This window comes from Bufo bufo, chromosome 3 (assembly GCF_905171765.1).
Source record: "Bufo bufo chromosome 3, aBufBuf1.1, whole genome shotgun sequence".
Classification (NCBI taxonomy): Eukaryota; Metazoa; Chordata; class Amphibia; order Anura; family Bufonidae; genus Bufo; species Bufo bufo.
In genome coordinates, this window is record NC_053391.1 from 108,734,522 (window position 1) to 108,743,445 (window position 8,924).

At 47.8% G+C, this 8,924-nt stretch overlaps 1 protein-coding gene across 1 annotated transcript in view; it reads left to right on the forward strand.

Annotated features, from left to right (window-relative positions):
• Nucleotides 1–815: 815 nt before the first annotated feature.
• HIP1 (huntingtin interacting protein 1) overlaps nt 816–8,924 on the forward strand; it is a 146,336-nt gene continuing 138,227 nt past the window's right edge. The window contains exon 1 of the mRNA XM_040423462.1: nt 816–1,239. Within this exon, the coding sequence (XP_040279396.1) occupies nt 1,222–1,239 (18 nt within the window). The 5' untranslated portion in view covers nt 816–1,221. The remainder of the gene's footprint in view (nt 1,240–8,924) is intronic.

The following is an 8,924-nucleotide window of genomic DNA, read 5'->3' on the forward strand; positions in this document are numbered from 1 at the left end:
GTCTGGACTTTGGTGGCCCCACTGAAATGAATGGGATGGCATCAGATCTGCAAAAAATGTGGACCGAAAACATGTTGTGTGCATGAGGCCTTAGATGAATGTCACTTTAGCAAATAGCATTTATCATGTAGAGCAGGTTACTACAAACCACTTACTAATGCATTGTGATCATCCACGTTGCCTCCTTTGGTGGCTAGATTCATTTTTCCATCACATTATACACTGCTCGTATCCATGGTTACGACCACCCCACAATCCATCAGCCTATCTGCACTCCTGTGGCCCCGGCCACCAGAGAGGCCGGCACATTTTCCTACAGTGTGCAAGCACGACCACCGTTGATGGATTGCACACTGATGGAGACAATGTGATGGAAAAATGAATCCAGCCAGTAAAGGAAGCAACATGGACAATCACAATACATTAGTAAGTGGCTTGTATGAACTTTCTCTACATGATAAATGCCATTTGCTGTGAAGTGAGACAACCCATGGTTCCTCAGGCGACCACTACTGGAGCCTTCACGTGCGCCCGATAATCTGCCAAATCATGTGCCCATTGCTCGGTTCGTCGTGCGACTAGAAGCAATAATGACAATAATTTGTATTCTTCTTCTTGAGCATTTCCACCACATATAACACATGACTGGACAGAGGAGACCATCAGCAATGCCACCCCCTGCCCAGTGCACTGAGGGAGACTAATTCCCATTCCTATTGTAATGCCGTCTGCCCGGGCTTGGGGGGGCTCTATCCCACAATCCTCTCCCCCTGGCTGTCTCGGCGGCGCCCCTCCTCTCCGGGGGCTGTCTCGGCCTCTCCCCCAGCTCACTCTCGGCAGCAAGAAGAGAGTTGACCGCTGGATGGCAGGCTGTGTGACTTGTGCCAGGCATCGATCTGCCAGTCTGCGCCGTCTCTCCACCCTCCCGCTGTCTCTTCCCCTTGCAGCACTCTCCGCCTGTCTCAGCACCATCTGCCCATCGCCCGCTCCAGTCCTGTTTACTTGTGCCTGGCACCGGAGCCCTGTGCCCGCCTCGCCACTTGTGACTACTTTGTGATCTCCCCCCTTAGTTCTGCGCCCCCCTCCCCGGGCGAGAGGTGGTAATAATGTGGCTGCTCCCAGCATTGGGATAACTCCTAAACTGCATTTTGGGCACTGGAGGTGGAGCTTGCACCCAACAGGAGCAGCAAGGGGGGGTCTTGGAGGGACCTCATTGGAAAGATGGACGCTAGCAAAATGGTGAGTGTGATCCAGGACTGTGGTCCTCGGTGTGGATGTGTGTGCCATGCTGGAACTTTGTACCCTGTCCATGGGGGGCAGGGACGGTGACCAGACAGATGGTGTCCCTATAGAAGAACCTATGTAAACAGATGTCCTCTGTCCTGTGGGAATCCTGGCATAGAAAGTTACAGGAGGCCATGCGTCCCCCCTAAACCTCAGCTATATAGTGGCCCCTCAGGCTGGGGAAGTGGCGCAGGCACTTGTCACCGTATAGGGTAAGATTTTGGTCATTATTTTATTGGTTGTTGTCCGGATTATTTCTCATTCGCCTCCCAGGTTGTTAGACATCTTGTATTACTTTATACATTGCTGTTAGTTCCTTTCTATCACTTTTTTGAGCTTTTTGATGCCACTTTTATTTAGGGTACGTTCACACTAGCGTTTTTCTTTCCCGGCGCTGAGTTCCGTCCTAGGGGCTCAACACCGGAAAAGAACTGATCAGTTATATCCCCGTGCATTCTGAATGGAGAGAAATCCGTACAGGATGTCCTCAGTTCAGTCTTTTTGACTTTTCAGGACGGAGATAATACCGCAGCTATTCTCTCCGTCCAAAATTCCGGATCAGTTGCCAGAATGCCCGATCCGACATTAATTTACATTGAAATGTATTAGTGCCGGATCCGGCGTTAAAAATACTGGAATCAGACCGGTAAAAATGTGGGGGAAAAAAATAAATGAAACTGATCCGTTTGTCCGTATGACAAACGGACAGACGGATCCATTCTTGCAATGCACTTGTGAGACGGATCCACAGGAACCCCCCCCCCCCCCCCCCGCATGCAGGCAGCCTTAGGAGTTGTCCACACAGTGGATTCGGACTATGTCAAAATCGTCTGAGGTTTCTTCCGTGGTTTTTCATTTGGGACGCCGCTCTCGATTTCGCCCTGGTGAATGGAGCTAAACCGCGAACTGGTCCACGCGGTAACCGCGCCAAGAAAGGGAATGTACTTTCTTGGTGCGGTCTGGAAAAAACGCACATGAACTGCGGCCCGGCCTCCCATTGGGCAGATTTTCAGTGCAGATTGACCCTTTGTCGTACAAGGCTATGTTCACACAGCAGTTTTTGCCGCGGATTCCATGCCGAAAACTCTGCAACCGCCTCCCATTGTTTTCATGGAGTGGATTCCACGGGTGTTTAGCTCCATTCAAAAAGATTTCTGTTGCGGAATACGTGGCAGATTTTGACGGTATTTAAATCCGCTGTGTGAACATAGCCCAAAAGGTGAGATCAGGAGCAAATCAGCATCAAGAACTGCAACACATGCAAATTTGGTGAGGAAAAGCAGCGAAAACGGCACAATATCTGCATAAACGACCCCGCCGTGTGCATGTACCCTAAGTGTTGGACTGTCCTCCACTACTATATCAGCAAGCAAAGCAAAAATCTGACAACCCATTGGAAGTCAGGCTCTGCTCTGACTGCTGGTTTTCGGCACTTTTGATGTAGCGCTATTCTGACAGGAACTCCAACGGACCGCGTTAAAGTCCAGCGGTGCTCCGTTCCAGAGTCCCATCCCAGCTGCTGGACTGGAAATACAGCGTCTGTCATCATGTGCACTGCTGCAGCCAGCACTGGCCTCAGTGGTGACATGCCCCGAGTCGCACATGACCGCCGAGGCCAGTGAATGGCTGCAGTGGTGCACGCGATGATGGACCAATGGTCACGCTTTCAGACCACAGGGCGCTGGGATGGGACCTCAGCACAGCTGAGTAGGGGAGTTATTTATTATGTTAATCACTATTGGGGGGCCATAAGTAAAAATACAAAAAATGTTTAAACACTCAAAGGATTTTCTTTACATTATGACTGAGAATTATTGATTCCCAGACCCGTCGGACTGCTGTCCTCGGCACTGATATATTGCTTCCACCGCCATATCGACAGAGGTATCGTTAACAGCAAGTCACATATCCGAATCTGTAAGTCAGGGCATATAGGTCATAGAGGGGGTTCTCTTGCACAGGGCCCCCCTTAAACCAGGGTGTGGGGCCACTCTCATGGTGACCATACACATTAGATAAACGCCAGCCACGGGATAGGGATAACTCACTGATCGGTAGGAGTCCAAACGCTGGAAGCCCCACCGATCTCTAGAATGGGGGTCCCCGTCCTGATGGAGCAGCAGAACACACACGCCCCCTCATTCATTCTCTATGAGACTTCTGGAGATAGCCGGGTATAGCGCTCAGCCATTTCCGCCGGTCCCTTACAGAATGAATGCAGTGGCAGGACGCATGTCACAGGACTCCTGTTCTCAGGATCGGTGGATTCCTAGGGGTCGGACCCCCACCAGTTACTTATCTCCTAACTGGAGAACTTGGCATTAATGGTATTAATGGGTATTAATGGGTATCCCCATCCAATAGGTGCAGGTCCCACCTCTGAGACCGTCATCTATACTTAGAACCGAGCCCGCAAAGTGCCGGAGGGTGCACCGCGAATGCGCCGCCACCCTCCATTCATTTCTATGGGACTGCCAAAAATAGCCAAGAGTCTCTCTCGGCTATTTTCGTAATTCCCATTGAAATGAATGGGAAGAGCACCATGCAAGCCTGTCCACCGCTCCATTTACTTCCATGGGACTGACGGAAATAGCCGAAGCCAGAGCTCAGCTGTTTTCGGTGCTCCCATAGGAATGAATAGAGGATGGCTGCGCATGTGCGGTGCGCCCACCAGGACTTTGGGGGCGCCGTTCTAAATATAGGTGCAGATCCTACCTCACCTATCAGCTAGCGATATGCCCCCAATGTCCAAATTGGGAATACCCCTTTAAGGCCTCACGCACATCAACGTATTTTCTTTCCGTATCCGTTCCATTTTTTTTTTTGCAGACCATTCACTTCAATGGGTCCGCAAAAAAAAACAGAAGTTACTCCATGTGCAAAATACGGAATGCACACGGATGTCATCTGTATTTTTTGCGGACCGTCGTGCGCAAGAGTTGACGCTGAGTTTTTTCTGTGCTGAAAAAAAAACTATGCCGATTCTTCATCAAGATTCCGTGTGTTTTTTTAGCATCTTTATTTTTTTTCTGACTTTTTTTTGTTGTGGTTTTTGACGTGTTTTTGTTGTGGTTTTTCGATCCTGCTCATTTCAATGGGTAGTTTGGAATCTGCGCCAAGAATCAGCATGTCACTTCTTCCTTTCAAGCTCTGGTTTTTAAAACAACGAGCGAAGAAAAAAAAAAACACACCATGTAAATTGACAAGCCGTTTTCCCATCGAAATCAATGGATATGATTTGCAAGTGTTTTTGGTGCGGTTATTGGGCGAGGAATCTGCACCACAATCCACATCCAAAAGACTTTGTGCGAACTTACCCTACGTAATGCAGCCCCAGGACCTCACAGAGACATCGGGCAGATTTACTAAGGCCTCGTGCAATTGCGGTCCCCAATGCACGGGCAACATCCGCGCAGCGGGCCGGACCCATTAAACTTAAATGGGTCCGTGGTCTGTCCGCACCGCAAAAAAATATGATGTGCGTTCCGCATTTTGTGGACCGCACATCGCCGGCACATTTTTTGGCAGAACGGAAGTGCGGATCCGCAAATGCGGTTGCGGCAGCACATTCCGGCCCCATTGCAAATGAATGGGTCCGCACCTGTTCCGCAAAAATTGCGGAACGGATGCAGACCCATTTTGCGGACGTGTGAAGTCTAAAGATCCACCAACTTTAGACCGCCTATTTAACCACGCCCCTTTCAGTGAAGTCGCGTCTCTCAGAGCTGCGGCACATTGGTTTGTTCTTTTTGGCTTAAGCAGCGTTTTGGTGGCCGCCTCCAAAGCGAAATGGAGGCGGAACGGAGCCGAACTGATGCATTCTGAATGGATCCGCATCTATTCAGAATGCATTGAGGCTGAACTGATCCGTTTGGGGCCGCTTGTGAGAGCCTTGAAACGGATCTCACAGGCGGACCCTGAAACGCCAGTGTGAAAGTAGCCTTAGTTACTTCATAAAAATGCCTAAAATGAAATGCGCAAAATTTTGTTGCAAAGTATGCCAGGATTCATGTCAAAACATTTTACCTACAGAAATGGTATAAAATCTCCATGAAATTCACTTACAACACAGAGACTATCCGATTTTTTTCAGTATGAGATTTTATGTATTGAGGCCTCTCAATGGTATGTAGGTGAGGATCAGTGGTGTCGGGGTCCAACATGCCTGATCTGCGTCTGGTGTCTGTCTGCCAAGCTGAGCATGCATGTCTGCAGGGAGGTCGGGGATGTACGACAGGGAGGCTTTATTTGAAGTGATGAAACGTTGTCTCAAAGGGCGATATTTTTGGGTTAGTGCCGATATGGAAGTACTATATTCTGTACAAACATCCATTCCTCCATAAAGCCACGCTTCCTCTGATCTCGGGGCGCATTCACCTCACGCTTTTGTGTTCCGTTCTTCTGATCCGTCAAAAGAGCAGAAAAATTAAAATAAAACCGGATCCTTTCTTTTGAGCGTCCGTTACGATCGGTTTGCATATGTTTCTGTCAGTTCCATTATTTTACATAGGAAAAAAAGCCCTCATCGCAGGACTTTTTCTCCTGTCTAAAATAACGGATCTCTGGTGGTCCGACAGATGGATCAGTTATTTTTTGTGCAAACTGATGCCGACTGATGCTCAAAATGACGGTTCCATTTTATTTTTCTGTTCTTCTGACGGATCAGAAGATCCGTGATGTGAATGCAGCTCCCCACAATCAGTGGATCCTTCTGAAGGCCTCTGAGGAGCTTGTCCAGAGGCTCCCGGAAACAGCTGGTTTGCCAGGGGAAGTTACTGCCGGCTGCTCATTTCCCCTGCAGCGGGTGCTACAGTATACGTCGTGTCAGAACCGACCATGTAAATGAAAGACCAGTCATGTCTATGTTTTAGGGCAAAGCAGGAACCAATGGCTGAGAAGGTATGGAGGACATGTTTGTCGTATGGATCAATAGAAATCAAGATGTAAGGCTGAGTTCACATTGGCGTTCAGCCTTTCCGTTCTCCGGTTCCATTATAGGAGCAGGAGAACAGAAAGGACGGATTTGGCACATAACTGAGCCCAAAGGAGCCTACGGGCCCCACAGACTATAATGGGGTCCGTTAGGTTTCCCCTCAGAGGAATATTTCCGACGCGGAGACAGAAGTTCTGCATGCACCCAGGTTTACCACACTCCTGAGAGTCAGCCTTCATTTTGCGGATCGGATGTGGACCTTTTCATTTCAATGAGGGCGCATTTCCGTGGTCCCAGTAGGCATTTCTATCCTAAGGAAGGACTCTCCGATGCACATGGCTGGTATCCATGTTTTGCGCATCTGCAACTTGCTGTCAACAAAAATGGACATGGTCATGTGAATGAGCCCTAAGGGTGGGTTCACATGTACAGTAGGTTTTTTGTGGTATTTATTTTTCTGTACTTTTTAGTGGCATTTATCTGCATTTTTGGTGCATTTTAATTTTTTTGTGGAAAAACACCTGGTCCAGATATTAGCTAAAAGTCTATGGTAAATATGAAACACAGGACACATGTGATTTTTTTTGGGCCACAGTTTTTTTATTTTTTATTTGGTGGCCCTTTTTGGTATCTCTAGCAGGTTTTTAGAAAGTGCAGCATGTTGCAGCAATGACGTGTTTTAGGCCCCTTTCACACGGGCGAGTATTCCGCGCGGGTGCAATGCGTGATGTGAACGCATTGCACCCGCACTGAATCCTGACCCATTCATTTCTATGGGGCTGTGCACAGGAGTGGTGATTTTCACGCATCACTTGTGCGTTGCGTGAAAATCGCAGCATGCTCTATATTGTGCGTTTTCCACACAACGCAGGCCCCATAGAAGTGAATGGGTTTCGTGAAAATCGCAAGCTTCCGCAAGCAAGTGCGGATGCGGTGCGATTTTCACGCACGGTTGCTAGGAGACGATCAGGATGGAGACCCGATCATTATTATTTTCCCTTCTAACATGGTTATAAGGGAAAATAATAGCATTCTGAATACAGTAGTAAAATAGCGCTGGAGGGGTTAAAAAAAAAAAAATTACTCACCTTAATCCACTTGCTCGTGCAGCCCGGCTTCTCTTCTGTCTTCATCTTTGCTGTGTGCAGGAAAAGGACCTGTGGTGACGTCACTCCGGTCATCACATGATCCATCACCATGGTAAAAGATCATGTGACAGACCATGTGATGACCGGAGTGATGTCACCACAGGTCCTTTTCCTGCACACAGCAAAGATGAAGACAGAAGAGAAGCCGGGCTGCGCGATCAAGTGGATAAGGGTCCATTCACACGTCCGCAATTTCGTTCCGCATTTTGCGGAACGGAATTGCGGACCCATTCATTTCTATGGGGCAGCACGATGTGCTGCCCGGATCCGGAATTGCGGATCCGCACTTCCAGGTCCGCAATTCCGATCCCGAAAAATATAGAACATGTCTTATTCTTGTCCGCAATTGCCGGCGATGTGCGGTCCGCAAAATGTGGAACGCACATCGCTGATGTCCGTGTTTTGCGGATCCACACACACGGACGTGTGAATGGACCCTAAGGCTACATTCACACGTCAGTATTTTTCTATAATCCGATTTTCTGTCCGTTTTTTGCGGATCCGTTGTTCCTGAAAATGTCATCCGTATGTCATCCGTTTTTTGCGGATCCGCAAAAAAACGGAAACATGTATAAATTTCAATAAGCAAATAAAGTTGTTTGGATTTCTTTCAAAAAAAAAATTAAATGTAATTTCCAGGAACGGATTCCGTATAAAACGGATGACATACGGAATGACATCCGTATGTCATCCGTTTTTTGCGGATCCATTGACTGTGTATTGTACCAGGATCCGATTTTTCAGGAAAAGAATAGGACATGTTTTATATTTAAACGGACATGCGGAACGGAACAACGGAAACGGACAGCACACATTGTGCTGTCCGTTTTTTTCCAGGACCCATTGAAAATGAATGGGTCCAGATCTGGTCCAGATCTGTTCCAGAAAAAACGGAACAGATCAGGAAAGAAAAAACGGACGTGTGAATGGACCCTTAAGGTGAGTTACATTTTTATTTTTTTAACCCCTCCAGCGCTATTGTACTATGCATTCTGTATTCAGAATGCTATTATTTTCCCTTATAACCATGTTATAAGGGGAAATAATACAATCTACAGAACACCGATCCCAAGCCCGAACTTCTGTGAAGAAGTTCGGGTTTCGGTACCAAACATGCCGATTTTTCTCACGCGCGTGCAAAACGCATTACAATGTTTTTCACGCGCGTGGAAAAATCGCGCATGTTCCCGCAACGCCCGTGTGAAAGAGGCCTTAGGATCTAGAAAAACTCACAGATTGGCAGCACTACTCATCCCACACACTCGGGTACAGACCAGTGAAGAGGCTTGCAAGCCGGATGGTGCACGCAGATAGGGATCCTGGCTGGGGGTCCCAACTCTTCCAGAAATTCCAATAATCCGCAGCACTCGCCGGTAGTTGGTGAAAAGACGGTGATTTATTCACTCAAGCAGTTAGAATAGTTTTTTGGGCAAACGCTATGCTTGGCCATTACAGTTTTCTATATGGCGTTTTTCCCCTATAGAGAAGGTGATGTCAAAACGTTTGAAAAAAAAAAAAAACATCAAGAGCTCCAGCATGCTGCGTTTTTGTAAATAAAG